This window comes from Colius striatus, chromosome 11, assembly GCF_028858725.1.
Source record: "Colius striatus isolate bColStr4 chromosome 11, bColStr4.1.hap1, whole genome shotgun sequence".
Classification (NCBI taxonomy): Eukaryota; Metazoa; Chordata; class Aves; order Coliiformes; family Coliidae; genus Colius; species Colius striatus.
Window position 1 is genome coordinate 2,787,755 of NC_084769.1, and position 17,645 is coordinate 2,805,399.

Genomic DNA, 17,645 nt, shown 5'->3' on the forward strand with positions numbered 1-17,645 from the left:
ATACACAGAGCTACGTAGTAAAACCAATACAGGCATGCAGTTGTCTTTAGTATATACATAAGCAGAGATGTCTCTGATGGTAAACAAGATACTGATGTGGTCAGAGTTGGATCTCACAGCTTGCAGGAGACTCTGCCAACATACGTGATGTTCTATAGATGTACAAAGACCTACATACCCTCTCTCTCGCCAAATTTCAGCTGAAGACAGATCATTAGAGACAGATTGGTTAACCTGCTACGACTTACAGCTAGCTCTGAACTGCATTAATGAAAGAGGAAGCTCAAACACAGCCTAGAACTTGGATTGCTCAGCTGCAGGATTTGTATTACCCTACTCTGCCACAGCCCTTGAAGAAAACACCGCCAGGTAATGCTCTGCCAGGCATCCAATGGTACTGACATTTCAACGTCCTTGAGCATCCTCATGGGTAGGGGCTGATCTTAAATACAAAGAGCTGTAATGATGGACTCCACTGTATGAATCCTTCCTCCTAAATGCCACAGGAGGCACACCAAGCACAGCCTCTGTCCCAGTCCAGCTCTGCTCTTGTGACAGATACTCACCCGTCTCTAAGGGAACTTACCAAAATAAATGGCTGCTTTTTACCCTACCAGAGGATTTTGAGCTTCACTGACAAGCACACTAATAGATTGATTTCTGATGGCAAGTGCAGCTATCAAGAAGAACATATCAGACTAGCTGCTGATGTTAAAATAGTCCCAGATACAACATGAGAATGGTCTGCATTGCAACAGCTTGTAAATGGCAATACTCCAGTTTTGTCTTGGGGCTCAAATACCTCCTCATTACCTACAGCACTGCACTATTGCACCAACTTATGCTTCCCATGTTTCCTACAAATTCAAACCTGCTGACAATTCCCCCGAGAATAATTCAATGGGCTTTGCTACTCCTGATGAAGGAAAGTGACTCTTCTTCTAATCAATACACAAAAGCTAGAGGCTGCTACCAGGAATGCATCCTCCACCACAGCCAAGCTGCAGTTTCTTCAAGTCATAAATGCTATCAACATACTGCTGTGTGCAACTGGACCATGCAGAGACCTCAGGTACATCAGAATTAAGGATTAAACACAACATCCACTCCCTCCCTTGGTACTCAGGAACAGCCAGACTTCAATATTAACACACAAGGAAGCAGGGGGCTCTGTTTTTCTGGTGTTTTCCTGCTAATTCAAATGGAAAGTTAAAATCAGGTTCTGATCCATGATTAAAGCTACCTGGAAAACTTTTGCTAGGCAGCCTTTCCAAGCTGTTCTCACTCACAGTGGCCAATGGTTTGAAGTATGCCTTTTTATCCCCCCACTCCTTAACTTCCCACCAGCCAAAGCTATGAATGGCAAGTGCTCAGTAAATGCACTGCTGATAGCTTCAAGTGCCAATGATGGATTTCAAGCTGTGCAAATAAATAAATCAAGCTGCACTCCAAGCATTGTTTGCAGCTACAACAACATGAAGAAAGCAGACCCTAGGGATGATGCATTTTCCTCACAATTCTCATACACAAGAAATAGATTTTTAACTATTACCATGCAACCTCCCTGGGCTTTTTTCTGGCTTGTGTGGCTCCAAGATGACATTACAATATGCTGGGGGATTTTACAGAAGTCTCTGAAGAAAAGGAGTGCTGAAAAGCTTGCATTGAGTCCCTACAATTAAATACCTCCTTGGCTCTGATTTCATGGAGAAGATCCCCAAACACTGTCTGCAGAGGGAACGTGGCAGAGAGCTGGCATGACAGGACAACATCTGCTTTTATGCAGTGAGAGCATTGTTCTCTTTGGGATATTTCCTGGTTCATGGTGCTCAAGATATACAGAGAGATACCCACTCATTTTGGCTTAGTCTTCTATTTATACTCAGTGAGTGGGGTCAGACCAAAAGTTCACACCTTGTCATCCAGCTGTCTGTAGAGACTGGCAATCTCCTCATCATATTTCTGTTTCTCCTCTGTCGAGATGCTGGCAACAACTGGTGTGATGTTGTCGATAATTGGGGTGTTATCACAAGGCTCCAGGTTCTTCTGGTCCTTTGCGCTGATCTGTTCATCTTCAGGCACAGCTTCTCCTGCAGGCACACAAGCCCTGGTTATTACAATCCAAAGCCATGGACATCCTAGCATGGTCCTTCACACAGTTGCTGAGAGAGGCTCAGCAAAGCAAAGGGCTGTATCCAGCTGTGCAAGGCAGGGAAATGCCATGCAGACAAATTCTGGGCAAAAGTAGGTGTGGGAAGATCATTGGGAAGATGATCTCGTGGTTAGAAACCAACCCAGAGGATGCAGCACCCATTCAGGTGGCTGCCATCAAAGCACTGAGCCCTGGCTCCCCTTTCACACAAGTCCTCTATAGATGGGATTAGCTCTGTGGATTAACAGAAGTGTAAATAAGGAGGAAAATCACACAACTCCCAGCCTAAAGCCTCCTGGCAATTAAATGTCTCCTCCTCTCCAGGTTTCCAACAGCCTCATCAACCCACCTTCCCACGTAATAAACTGCTAGAGCACCAGGCTAACAAGCAAGACAGCTGCATTTAAAACAATATTGACCTTCTGCCTTGTCACATCTCAAATGAAAGCACATACACCAGTTTCCAGATGTTTCTTATGCATACCACACAGGGTGCTCTCTCTACATACCTTCTTTCAAAAAACCCTTTGCTCTGAGGAATATCTTCCTTGCTACCATCACTGCATGGCAATTAGGAGCCTGCTGCAGTTCAGTGAAGAGGGAGAGGCAAGGCACTCATGCCAGAAATTGCATCTACTCTCATCAGTCTGGTGAGAGACTCTGAGCCACTGAACAGTGCACATGTTGCTTGAGTGCAGGAAGGTTACATCAGCACAAACAGGGTGTTTTTCCCTTTCTATGAAAAGCTACAACATTTGAGTCCCATAAAGCTTTACTAGCCATTCCCCTTGCCAGAACAGCATGGGCACTATTTATCTTACTGACAGGGAAACAAGTAAACAGGACAAATATATCAAAACCAAAAAACATAGGCTAATTCTGCTTCCAAAGCAAAACAGTACAGGGCATGACAAAGCATGAGCAGCTATCAGAGCAGCTTAGAGAATGAAAAAGAGCAGTTTGAAATCAAGCACTATAAAGTACTTCACTCAAAACACTTTTTGCCCTGTTGCCAGTGGCTTGATCTTTGATATTATTAACGAGGAAAATGCAAAGTGCTGTCTCTCCGTTGCCACTTCACTGGAGCACACTGGGGAAGGTGGGCTCAGTCAGGCTGACGTGGGACACACAGCAGAGCTCCTCAGCCTGCAGAAAATCCATCAGGAGCCTCCCAAAATGAATCTTTAGGCTTTCATTCATTGGATTAGAACAATCTCCTACCTGTAAAAAACACCAAGTAGTGCACTTGGAGACAAGGCTGCTGAAATCCTGCTTCAGTGAGAACCAGGCACACCCATTCTCTGCTGTGATTCTACTTAGTGTGCTGCTTTCTAAGTGTATAGATTAAGCTACACCAATGGCACATTTACACATCTGTCTTGCATCTCATATGCAAGATGCAATTCCTGTGACACTTCCCTTTGTAAAGAGCCTCCTTTCACAGAATATCCTTCCAAACAATGCAGAAGGTCAGGCAAGAAATCAATAGTATTCTGAATGCGCTGAATGCATTGCTGGGTAACCTCAATGAGGAAAGCAGGGTGGGAGAGGGGATGAGGAGGTGGATGTTTAGTCAAAACAATAGAGACAGCATATAGAAAGGGATTTCTGGGGAAAAAATTACCAGCCAAAACAAAAATCCCAAATGTTTTTAGAAAGGGAAGGAAATGAAAGTCATCCCATTTAGCAAACACAGGCTGAAGGCCACAGAACATGAGCGGGTTATAAATCCCCAGCACTCCACCGCAGCAGCACAGCCACCGTCTCCATAGCAATTGCACTCTGCTGATAAGGGAAACACTCCCTGTGCTGAAGGCTCCAGAGAAAGAAGGGAGAACACAATCATTAGGTAACGATCTCATCTGAAAGGCAAGTAAACAGCACAGGGAGCTGAAGGAAAGAAGCAATGGTTTGCATCCAGAAAGGCTGGGTATTATCTTTTAAGTAGCGATTTCATCCAGGATGCTCAAGACCTGTGCACAACAAATCATGGCTAATCATGCAATCACAGACTTGTTCTCATTTTAAATACCTCACATTTGCAAGACTTCCACACTACTGAACTGAGAGACACGTCAACACAGAGGAGCTGGATGCCAGGCGATTTGGCAGATAACATCGATTCCAAAGCAGCAGCATTTTGCTGTTGGGGGTTTGTTGGGATTTCAGGGTGCAAGGGAGTGCAGGATTGGTTTGGTTGGGTGAGGAGGTTGTTTGCTTGTTGTTTCTTGGGGGTTGGTTGGTTTTTGTCTGGGCTTTTTGTTCAATATATATGGGATAAAAATGCCAAGCAAGGACAGTTGGCTAAAATTATTTGTCAACATTCCAGATTAATTAGTATATATGTATAGAAATATTCTTCCTCCTCTCCCATCCTACACTTGGTCTTACAACCTACCCTGAAAACAGCATTTCCTTATGTTTCTAAACAGAAAATTGCTGTTCTCAGCACAAATTTCACTTAGAAGCCACAGGAGGAAACAAGAGGTGATTCTTCTAAGTGGCTGACACTCTGGATCCTTGACTAAGGGACTCATTCTGATACTATACTTGATTATGAAAAGAGCCCCAAGAACTAGCTACCTGCACAACACAACTGATTCTCATGCCTGAGGAGCAGAGTTCTTTTGAAACCCAAACATAATGACATTTTACCTTTTATTAAGGTTACTACCATGATTAAAAATTACTGGTGCCTTCCTGTGCTCTCTGCATCTGATATCATGCTAGTTTGGATATTTATGTTTCTGTAAATGGCTGCTGCTGCTTTCTCTTGCTTTTACTTCTTCAGCTTTATTGTGAAGTGTGAGCTGGAACTCTGGATGGTGAGCTTAGCATTAGCATGACTTGTGATTGAAGGCAAGACTCGAACACACGTAACAAAGACCCAGTGATGTGCAGCCGTTCCTGTACGCACCGTTTCTCCACCTGTTCAGTTCCAGCTCTAGATGCTGGATAACGTTCTTTAGACTCTTGTTTTTGTCCTTCTCCTTCTCGTACTTTTTCTTCCACTCCTCTGCCGTCAGCTCCAGGTTCACAGACACAGTGTTCTTAATCGTCTTAGCTCTGTGCGACAAAGCCAGGTGTCAGTTGTTCTGCAGTGTTTATCTCAAGACAACAGTAAGGATTCAGGAAGCTACTAATTACATTTGCAATTTCTTTTCTGAAGTGCAATGCCACTGTTCAGTTTTCCCTCAGAGCCTCAGTCTCATTACTACTTGGAAGCCTCAGCAGAAAGCTTTCTGTATCAAGATCCAGCATCCTGGAGCAGACGTGGATCTGCCTTTTCAGGCTCCTCCAAAAAGAGAAGCTCTGGAAACTGCTCTTGGATTGAGGATAAAAGTAAGCCCTGTCATCACTGCTCTGCTAGGAAAGCTGTCACCTCGCAGCTTCTACTGGCCTGGGACCCACCACAGAGTACCCCTCACCAACATCTGACCATGGGCTTGCCCCTTCTCTTCACAACCATCCCTGAAACCCCACCAACAAAACTCAGCCGTACTTCAAGCACCACAGCGTGAAGGATCATAGAATTACAGAATGGTAGGGATTGGAAGGGACCTTTAGAGGTCATTTAGTCCAACCCCCTGCAGAAGCAGGGTCACTAGATCAGGTCACATAGGAACATGTCCAGGTGGGTCTTGAAGCCCTCCAAGGAAGGAGCCTCCACAACCCCTCAGTGTCACAGTGAAGAACAGACATGGAAATTTATTCTTCCTGAAAGCCAACCAGCACTTTCAAATCCAGGTTTGGGAGTGGAAGGAAGAAAAGGAGGAAAACCACTGGTCACCACCATAAGTGAGTCACTGCTGGGCTGAGGAAGGCTCTCAGTGGGAAGCGAGCCTTGACTTGTGCCTGTGTCACTGCAGGCAAGCTGCTGAGTTATTGCTTCTCTAGGCAAAACTACCATAACATGTGAACCCTTCTAACAACAATGACCACCACTCCATTCTTGTGAAAGTGCTTAGCTCCAACTGAACCTAAACAACTGCCCTAGAAAACGCAAAGCAAGCAGAAAAAATGCACAGTGCCAACCCTGGCAAATCCACACTTTAAAAGAAAAAACAAACAAATCAGTATGAATTAAGAAAGCTTCAGATCTTTGCCCTTTGCTGCTCAGACACTGAGTCCCTCCAAATGCCTCATGTTTTTGAATAAAATAGAGGCTAAGTGAAGGTATAACAAACATCAGTGCAACAAAGCAGGCCTAGGAATAGGCTGTAGATGCACTGGTGATGTCTTCTTTGGGGTGAGCTATTCATCTTCATTATTTTCTTCACAGCTCCACTTACTGATTCCAAAGCATCCTTTCAACGTGGGCAATCACTAACAAGCCTGAAAGTTTGTTTTGTCAGTGAGGAAACACTCCCATAGCTGTGCCTCATACTCCCAACTGCACTCCACTGAGCTGCACTGTGTGGCAAGCAGAAGGTTTATTACCTTAGAAACATGCCAAAATAACCCTGTACTTTAAAACCATGCCTAGTTGTTGGCTTTTACATAGTGTCTCTGCCAAAAGCATGTCTCAAGTCTCCACTCATTTCACTGCACCAAGGGGAAAAAAAGGCCACACCATAAAGTTTATCGACTGCGTTACCCTACTGATGGATGAAGCACTTACTCACAGCTAAAACTAAAAATAACAGAGAGACACAAGGAAAGATGGAGCAGGGAGAGAAGAAACTGACTCACCACTGAGAGAGGAGCACATGCATTACTACAAAAGTAGGTCTGGGAAGATGAATTTTACTCCTCTTTTAATGGTGAGCTAATTCCTTTTTGCTAAGAAAAGTCACCACCCGTGACTCACAAACCTTAGCTCTAACGTTACTCAGGTCCTCGATGCTGTCACATCAGAAAAATGAAACACCACAACCAAAGAGCCTTCCTGGAGACAGCACTACTCCCATCCAAAATACCACTGCATGTGTGCTGCTCTGCAGGTGCACTGCCTCATCAGCTCTCCAACTTCTACCTCCTTTCTTACAGCTAAACATTCTCCACGAGGGCCTCCTATCTTAGCCCAATTCCACAGCCTTTAAGCAAACAAAGAAAAACCCCATAATAAACCCAAAGTATTTAGCTATTGCCCCAGATCCTTAAGCTGACATCCTAGTCCTCAGTGAGGAATGTCTTAAAAATTCCTCTTCCTTGAAAAGAGTTTGTCAGGTCTAGAATCATTCTGTGATTCTAGGTCACATCACCCCAAGTGCTGCCAGCCAGGATGTGCTGAGTCAGTTTGAAAGTTCTTTTGGCCCAGACAGAAAGGCAAGTTTTACCCAGAACTGCCAAGAGAAATGAAATCAAGAGAAGTGTGAACTGAAATAACATGGGAACTGGACTTCTTCTGCACACATCTCCTGAAATACCCAGGCATACAGCTTCCCAGAGATCCTGGGGCACTGCTAGATATTACAAAGCAAAACCAAACTGCTTTTAATCTAGATTTAAAATCTGATTCTTTTAAAGTTACACTACCTTTTCATCTCCTTCAGGTGAACTCCTATCATTTACTGCTAACATTTCACTCTGCTTCAAGCCATACCTGCAGAGAGTTCAGCAGAACAGGAAGCAGACTGAAACCTAAGACAGCACCCACTCAACTATTTAAAATGATATATCCCTTGCAGCTGTGTTACTGCCCTGGAGCCTTGTCCAGAAGGAATTAGCAGGACCTTTGGGACTGCTCTTCAAGTCTACAGAGGTGCATCTGAAATCACCTGCAGCCAGAAAATGGTATGTGGGGAGGTTTAAACTGTGAACCACCAAAACATTTAAACTTTTACCATCAACAAACACTGTGAAGCTCATTACCCTGCAGAGCTGTGAACACTTTATTTAGTTACTGCAGCTTAATATTTGAGTTTACTCAAGGTTCTGTGACACAGTGCAGTATGTGGGATTTCAGTAGAAGCTTCCATCTTCAACAACTTAAACTCATGTTCATGACACAGCAGTGGATTAAAAGTGCATAGCAACCCTTAACCTGATTATGTGAATGACCATTTCCTCCTTTCATAGTGCTTTTCCATCAAAAGTGAAGTTCCCTTTGGGGAGTTTTGCCTGCATCTGTTATTTGAGTAGCCAATGAAATGAGGGAGGAAAACAGGGATCAGAGGAATTCATGCTTTGAGCAGCTACCTGGCTTGCAGCACGTGGGTCCTTCCCCACCTTCCACAAATCCCAGCAGCAGATGACAAGGACAAGTTAATACAGTCCTGGCAATGCCAGAGGGAGAGCAGAGCTGCTCTCAATCCTGACCTGCACTAATCCTCAGCTCTCCACTGCGAGGGACTGCACCAACTGCAGCTGGTTGTCCTGCCCTTTCACCTACTCCTAAACGCTAAAGGGATCACCTTCCCTCACAAAATCTAAGGAAAGTCCACATTAAGGGATAAAAGTGGGGCAATGAACTATCAGAAGACTGTCAGAATCATTTTTTTATACATAGTTTTACTTTCCAATATAAAATGCTCCTTAACAAACACCAAAACAAACGTTGATGCCAAAACTGTGCATGGTGGGAAACAATCTGTTCAGACAAAGAGAAATGTATTTTGTGGTACAGACTGTTAAATCAATTCTGTTTCAAACAATCACAACTTCCTAGTATTTTTTTTCCAGTGCTACACAGATAAAACAAGTGATTTCCCCAAGTATCAGAGTCCTCCTCAATCCCAACAAAAGAAGTCGTTACGTAATGAGCTTGATGTTCCCAATGTATTTCATGTGGCTACTGCCAACAAACATATATGGAAGAGATTTTCTTTCTGAATACTGCCAACAATTCTTTGATCCCTCCTTGATTCTGAGGACTTGTTCCTAAACTGTCCAAGGCTATAAAAAAGTGCCTGTGAGTGATCATGGTAACCCAGTGATGTGGTCAGTATCACACTGTGTCCACGCTCTGGATTGTTCTTAATGGTTAAGATGTCACTCGAGAAGATGCATCTTACAAGCATCAAGAGCTGTATCAGATAAAGCAAAGCCAAACATTTTCCACTGAGCAAGCCAACAGAAAACTGCCCAATGCCATTACCTTCCCTATAAAACCTCAAAGAACTACGGTGACACTTTGTATTCTCTGCAAGAAAAATTACCAGCGCTTCCAAGTAGTGCAGCTGCTGGCCAACATTAACATTTATTCTTCTGGTACCACAGGGAGTGAAGAGAGTTTTCTCAAGTCCTCCTGTACTATTTTTTAACAACTCCAGAAACCATAACCTCACGTCTGTCCCTGGCACTGCTGGCTTGGAACATGCAGAAGGGCCCTGGGAAGTGCCACTCAGCCTAAGGCCGAGCGGGACTCACCGCTGTCCGAACATCAGGGTCGACTTTGTTTCTGCCTCGTTGAACACAGATGGAGAGCAGCATATCACAATGGTGGTCCTGCAGTTCCCACCAAGGGAATCCTGGAGTATTCGGGTCATTTTGCTGTCTCGGTATGGAACATGGGTTTTCTAATCAAAATATAAGTGAGACAAGAACTATCTGTTTAAACAATGAAAATCACAATGACACAGAACATGAGAGTACAGTACCAGGTTTCATGGCTTGGAAGCACACAGTCCTGAAGAGTAGCTGTTTGGATTGTGCTAAGATTGGATAACCACTCAAGTGAAATCACTGAGAATTGGTTCCTTATCTTTAGCAGAATAGCGAGTGTCACCGGGTTGTGGTTGGAAAGCTACAATTTTCTTCTTTCTGCATTGAAATGTTAGCTTTCATGTGCATGGCAAAGAAACAGATAAATAAAAAGCTATTCTTCAACAACACAAAACAGGATTACTTACAGTTCCTTCTGCCAGGGCAGATATCACATTGCCTAAAGCAGACAAAGACTTATTGATATTTTTAGCTTCATCAAGAACTGCGCCCTCCGCTCCAGTTTTGCTGACCTACCAAAGAGAGCAGGCAACAGTCAGGCTCAGCTGGCGGCAAGCATCTGCACAAATACAGCTACAATGCAGACAGTGCAACAGTTAGAGATGCTCTTAGAAGAAAAACAAAGCAAGCTTATCCTCAGCATGAAGAGGGAGAATTTTATATGCACTTTTTTTGTTAGTGGAAGCCTGTCATGCTCCTGCCTTTCTCCCATTGTAACTGCAAGCTGACCCTTACTTTGGCCAGGGAAAAGCTGGTAAGTGCATGCTCTCCTGAGGACACTTGGGGACCACTTCTGGGCCAGACTGTCCATAGAGATGGGGAACACCACAGGTATATTCTCAAGGCACAGCATATGCCACCAAACGAGTATGACAGTTGTATAGTCTTTTCTTTCTTTTTTTGAGGGGTGGAGTGGATGGGGAAGGGCACAGAAATGTAGGATAAAGCCACATATTTTTCTCTACATTTAAACTCCAGTGTCTCTACTTCCCTCTAAAAATGACACATGACATAAAATGAAACTTGGTTGTATCTTGTAAGCAAACAATCTATCAAGGAAAACCTTACTTCAGGTTTTCTGTACAGTGTCCAAACAGCTGTAGTTTTTGGAGGAGAGCCTGACTAGGCACTCCTCAACACCACTGGGACTTTCTAATTTAACATTGAGTATTACATGCAATCATAGAAATTAACATGACTCATTACTCTGGTGAATGGCTTCCACACTGTACCAAATGGTTACCAACCAGTGTGTCCCAATGAGCAACCTGAAAGCTGCCCAGTCTATCAAACAAAATCTTTTCCCTTACTTTTCACTTTCAGAAAGAAATAGAAATCTGTGACCACAGTGAGAGGCAGCACTTTGTCAGGAATAATTCTGTTGACAGGTACAGTAGCTACCAAGGATCTGTCTTGAATGATGAATTCTATAGCCTTGCAAAGTGACAGGGTTTATCATTTATGGATTTCATTTACACTTCAAGACTTCTGAACACTCCAGAAGATGTTAGGATGAGAACTGGGAAACAATGACATTTTCCCACTGCAGTACTGCTCTAGAATATTAGTCTTTTGGTAAACAGATAAAAGTCCTTTTCTGGTTAGTGTTTTTCTATACTGGAAAGCAGAAGCAGTCACCACAATCAGAAAGTCATTCAGGGAGCTTCAAAGAGACTCCAGCTGTATCACTGCCTTAACTGCTGTCATTTCATTGATCTATAACATGTGAAATAATTGCAGAAAACCTAGAAACAGGACAGGTCTGAATATGTGCAAATTAAAACAGCTAATCTGACAAACTATGTTAAAGTTACACCCCTCTCTTCAAACACTCCTAATGCAATGTGAAGCTATATAAAACTACACGTGTTCAATCCACTTCATTACAAACAAAGACACATTGCAGACTTTGGAGGTTTGCATTTCATATCAGTGTGGTTCTGGTCTGCTGCTTTCTTCCATCCCATATTCCAAACAAACAAACAAGCATGGTTGCCATACTAATGCTGACCTGAGGTAACTGTAAACCCTAGCTTAGTCTGCACTGACACACGTTCCTGTGATCAGTTTAGTGATCCCAGCAGGATCATTCAGTAGTTTAGGAGAAAGGAAAGATTACCTTCTCACTTCCAGCCAAGTCTACCAGGTAAAGCTTTCCACTGAGTTTCTTCTCAGTTTCCACATTCTCTTGTTTAATATTAATGAGGAAGATACTGTGGCTCCTAGAGCTGTGTTCATTCATATCTGCAATCACATTTGAAAGGTTTTGTCTACGTGACTTTAAAACCTGACAAGAAATTTTGTTTCATTAGCTAGCCCATGGTTAGCAAACTCAAAAGTATGAAAACATTCACTAGGGGCCCAGATCACTCTGCTGACACCAGCATCTACACCAAGAGCTGCCAGTAAAGCTCACAGATGATAAAATGAGCTCCTGCTTTCTCCCAACATGACCAAATTAACCAGACTCACATTAAATGACAGCCTTGGGGAAGAAAAAAATCTGGGTTTTTTTACCTTTCTTTTATGAAAGTTTTTTCACTCCCCTGAAGCAATAAAATATAACTGGAGATAATAAAAAATAACCAAAGAAATTCATAGCCTAAGAATAATAAAATATCATTTCACAGATGCTGTATGAAATAAAGATTCTGTCCTTTTATGCCTCTTTATGAGTGTGGACAGCTCACAAAAAACCTGCTGTGATACAACAGATGCTGTTTAGGCATAGAACTACAATGAGGATGAATGTTCAGCATCTTGGACAGAGAAAGAATTTTGAGCACAGCAAGATAATTTAAAGAGAAGTCATAATAATTGCAATAAGAAGAATTTGGGCAGGCCAGAGTGCCACCATGTGAGGAGGTCTCCCAACATTTAGCAAAGCCTTACTCAAAACCACACTATTTAAATTCAAATTTCAGAGTGATTTTTACTGTACACAGTTAAAACTCCTTCATTTAGACTGTAAGTGAAACACGAGCAGCTACAGCTGCAGCTTCCACGTTGTAAGTTTCATTGTAACCATGTTCTGCTTGAAGTTCCATAAAGTACCAAAAAGAAAATAGTAAGAATTAGTAAACCACTTTCTTGTCTGTTTCCTCTATTTTCTGATATTTTAAAGTCCACTACCACCTGTCCCCATTCCCATTGACAGCAATACATACATTTATCTCAACTCCCATTTTCTCCTCCACGTCCAAAATCAGTATTGTTCAACACTTCCAAATTTGCTCCTTGCCATTTCAGTCTAGGCAAAAACCATTCCCTGTCAATCTTTGTCAGACCTTTTCTCTGTGTGCCAAGTGCAACAGGTAGTATCACAGCAAAAGGTGAGTGTTTTTGGTTAAAGAGAATAGCAGGAACAAGATGAGGAAATATTACTCAGAAAAAGAGAACACATTTCTAGTAATATGATGGGAAAGACATGGGGAAGCTGAAGCAATATCATTTTTACCAAAGCCAGAAAGTAGAGATATAGAAGAGAAAGAAGTTATCCAGTGCACAATGTTAAATCATAAAACAAACCAATCAACCAACCATACCCAAAACCCCACCCCACCCCCAAGATCTGAGGTTCTGCCAAGCTTGGATCAAAGACATCTTACAGTATAAATTGGGAAACAGGCCAATAATACCTCTCTTTTTTTACACTGTAATGCTAGCAGGCTGCATGCAACAGTGTCAGTAAATCTGGCACAGGCAGGGGCAATTATTATGTTTTTTTAATTCAGGAAGATTTGTCTGCTTTGTTCATGGCTGGAACTCAACCCAAGGCACTGCTTCACTGGGATAACTCATAAGAGAGAGCCAGGCAGGGTCTGGTAACTGCTCTGCAGTCTTTGCCCGCTGTTTGACCAGCAAATTGCTCTGAGCTCTTGACTTGTAGCACAAATAAGAATAAACATCCATAATTTCAGTTATCTATGATTTTAAAATACCTATGCTATGTGTAACCACATCTATTTTGATGTTTTATGTAACAATACTATACAATGCCATCAGTTAAATGGAGGAACTCTCAACACTGAAACACTCAATAAATGTTTCTGCAAGCAGCGAAGCAGTAAGGAAAGTACACTCTGTGATTTTAAAATGCTGCAATTTGTGCATCATTACATTGTTCACATAAGTAATTCAAAGTACTTTGTGACCAAGGATAATCATCCAGTACATCACTAGGATGCTACAACCACCCACGCTCTATATCCAGAAAAGCCTCCACAGAGCACTTACTTGTAACAGCTACGTGACGGTTGGCTTTCCCTTCATCAATGACATCCAAAACTTCTTCAGGACTAGATACAAATCTTTCTGTACAACCCTAGAAATATGCAAGTTAAAAAGACAGAGAACAGTTTGGGAAGTGTCCTAACACTCGAATTGCCATCAGAAAGGACTGATGAACAAAATAATTAGAAGAATCATCAACATTCCCCATGATCATTAGCGAGGCAATAGACCAAAACATGCCTTTGTGTGACATTCAGCAGGAGGCCACACGATTCCTTGAGAGACAATTTTCTTTCACAAGATTAAAGACTCAGATGCAAACATGCGTCAGAAAGGAGTTTCTATAGATAGAGCACATGGAATGATATGGCATACGTTCCTGTTACTAATTTGGGTTAGATTACATGCCCAAACTCAGTTTTGTCTCTCAAACTGAAAGATGAAAGGCTCTCTTCATAGCAAGTGAGTTACACTTAAGTGAGAGCCCAGGAAGCTATAAAACAAATTCTTAACCCTACAAATCTGTTCTAAAATATTGTGAGGTTACAGCATCTATGCAGCAAAATATTAAAGAACAAAATCATTCAAGGTGTTCTCCTTCAGATCTGACAAGAAATGAGAACATAATACTCAGAATTTAACACCATGCTGACAAAATGTAAATGGTTAAAGTCAGGAAAATAAAGGAAACATGATTCAAGCCCATTAATATTTCAAGAAACTCTTTAAATCCAGGGACCAATACTGTTTGAACATCCAAGAGTCTGAACATCAGATGAAATCAGGATACAAATGGAAATGTGTAAATAAATGCATATGAGAGAAAGAAGGGAAAGAAAGAACATCAAATTTTCCTGTACCTTAACATATGGGACTCTGTTTTTATCTTCATGTACAGCAAGGTTTGTCTTTGACACTAGAAAAAAAAGATGGAGCTCATTAGGAATAGTCCACAGGTAATAATGTATCAGCTACAGGCAGGACAGACAAACACAGTGAATGTATTCAGTCTGAAAGTGAGAATTGTAGTGGCTCCCTGCTCCTTATGAACTCCCAATATTTCTGTTGTGTAAAATATGCTTCTGCTTCTGTCAGTCTTGTGCCTGTTTCTTTAAAGTTAACTTTATGACACAAAAGCTTTTGCTTGTGGCTCTGATAAAATAAACACAGACCACACTGGATTGTGCCAAAGCAGCAAGAATTTCAAATGAGAGACAGAGCTCACTGGAACTCAGAAAAGCTGAAATACATGTTCCTGGTTTTGTGTCACCATCTGCACACAGTTCTCTGTCTTTAGACTGACTGAACACACACGATTCCCACTCTCATTAACATTCAGCATGTACATACAGAGACACAAATTGTAAATGAGATCCCTCCCAACAAACTCTACTTAATGGAGGCAAAGCAAAGAATAAGTTGAACCAAATGTATTCTAAATTTCACTGGAGAAGCCTCAACAGAACAGTACATATCTTTTGAAATTACAGTTTTACTTTAAGAACATACATTGCCAACAAGGCTCAGACCTGCCTTGAAGGGTGTCAGATTCTCTATTCAAGCTGTATGCATTGCAGAGGCAGGTGCACAGGACTCAGAGATCAGACCACTTAAACTGCAAGATTCTCTTGCACAAACACAGTCTTAAAAGATTACATTTAAATCACTCTCAAAGAAAGTAACTTCTACCCCTCAGGGGTTGATTCAAAGCACTATATCATGCCAAAAACACTTAGTCACATAAGAAATGCAGAACTTACCATCAAGTAGGTCCCTTATTTTGTCCAAATATATCTCAAAGTAGGAAACCTAATTAAGCAATCATAAACATTACAGATTTAAACTTTGGCAGCTTTCAACATCTCAGTACCTGTATTTCCATATCTGTCAAAATAAAAAAGCACCAAACTAAAAATAAAAGCCATCTCCCACATAGTTGGAAACACATCTTTCATGACAACATAGTGGCATTGTGAAAGATTTACAAGTCATTGACCTCTCTTCATGTATCAATGAATCACCAGGAAAGTCTACAATAAAGCACTTTGGTCAAGTCTTGTCTTCATCTTCTCCTTTTCTATATAACATAGGAAAAATTGACAAAAACCACATCAGTTCAGCTGCTCTCATAACAGTACAGCTGCATCAGGAGAAGGGTCAGGTTTGACACTGTAAGAGCTTTATCAGTATTCCCCAGCACAAAGCAGTCAGCACCTTCAGCACTTTAACGTAGAAGTTGCATAAGACTGAGTTGTGTATTGTAGATAAGTTGTCTATTAAGCGAAACCTTTAAATGAAGCATACATAGAAGTTCTGTCTTGAATCAAGTCCCATACAAGAAACTGAAAATGAGCTTTTCTGTAACAAAGAGACAACTGTCCTCAAAAAAAAACCCCAAACAAAACCCATAAAAAACTAAGGAGAGAGAGAGAATGAATGAATGACTCTTAATAAAAGAGCATTTGACTCACAGAAGTAAACAGAAATGCATTAGGGGTGTGGTGCCTAACTATACCCTAAATAAGCATTATGCAGGGATTATGTAGCTGGAACACTAGATGGCTGGATTCTAGGTATCAGTAAACTATCTATTTAGTATTATTTACTCTCATGTGAAAAATAAATCGTCTGGTTTCTCGTACTGATAAGTTATCTTCTGTGACAACTGCCATTAAATACAGATATCTTTTGCTTTTGTGCATTTACTTCACCTATGCCTCACCTAAAGCATTCTCTGGACCAGTTCATCTCAGTCCAGCACACCAGACTTAACTCACATGCTTTATATTATCCTATAAACACACAGCTGAGGAGCAACACACATAGGAGACACCAAGTCCCCCTCTCTGCTCTAAATGAGTCTCTATTAAAGGAGGAGAGGAAAAAAATTATATTAATTTTCAACATTGGCTCAGTTATTAAAAGAGTGTGACAGTTTGGTTAAATCCCTGCTCTCAATGACAGAAGATGCATTTCTCTCAGTGACAGCTCCTTGTACTATCACTCACTCATTCATTGCTATTTAGGCAGATTTTCCGTTAAGATATTCATAAATGTCAACTATGAAAGGAAACCACTGAAACAATTCATTGCTGGCAGAACATGAGTTATAAAGTGATAAACTTCTGCTGAGACAGGAATTTACTTTGTCTTTTTACAAGGAGGTGCCCATCTGATGACATCCAAGTGCTATCATGTAAAATACCTTTAGCCACAGATGAGGAAAATAAAGTGTCATTCCTAAGGAGGCCATTTCTATGGAAATTCACAGGCATCTCTTCTTAAGGAGAACCATTTTTTACTATCTAAGGTCTATTAAAATATTTGAATGGTTTATTTGTACCTCATAAGGCCAACTCTTCATCTGCACCTCATGAGCAGCCTCACAAACAGGCACTGCTAAGAGTGTTCTCAATACAGCATGACCGAGTCCTTCCAGAGCAGTACCTGGTTCAGAGCTACTCTGCTAGATGGTTTTCTATATAGAGATATACACACACATATAGAGATACCCCCAGAAGTGCTTCAAGTGCTTTAATGCAAGCAGTGACTTTAATGCACTCAAGTGACTTTCAGGCACAAGAGGGACAGAGGAGAGCTCTGTTCTCAGAGAGCATCACCTGGTCACGGCAGGAGAAAGGACGGTGTTTCCAAGCTCTACCTGTGCTCAGCTACTGGGCTTTACTGAAGCCATCTATCTGTGTGCTTGTGGAGAGGGATGACACAGAGGAGCACTCATTTCCCCTGCATTCCACTGTGTAATTTCATTCCTGTCTGATTGGAAGCAAGCTGCAGCCTGACCCCAGCTCTGCCAGACGGACCAATGCCCCCCATGGCTGAGAGCTCTCCAGGACACTGGATGAACAGGAGGAAT

At 41.8% G+C, this 17,645-nt stretch overlaps 1 protein-coding gene across 1 annotated transcript in view; it reads right to left on the reverse strand.

Annotated features, from left to right (window-relative positions):
• KIF5C (kinesin family member 5C) overlaps positions 1–17,645 on the reverse strand; it is a 76,365-nt gene that overhangs the window by 22,776 nt on the left and 35,944 nt on the right. The window contains exons 5-12 of the mRNA XM_062004681.1: positions 15,532–15,580; positions 14,632–14,687; positions 13,775–13,862; positions 11,658–11,782; positions 9,946–10,050; positions 9,464–9,612; positions 5,070–5,218; positions 1,915–2,090 (exon numbers count right to left, since the gene is read on the reverse strand). Coding sequence (XP_061860665.1) covers positions 1,915–2,090; positions 5,070–5,218; positions 9,464–9,612; positions 9,946–10,050; positions 11,658–11,782; positions 13,775–13,862; positions 14,632–14,687; positions 15,532–15,580 — 897 coding nt within the window. The remainder of the gene's footprint in view (positions 1–1,914; positions 2,091–5,069; positions 5,219–9,463; positions 9,613–9,945; positions 10,051–11,657; positions 11,783–13,774; positions 13,863–14,631; positions 14,688–15,531; positions 15,581–17,645) is intronic.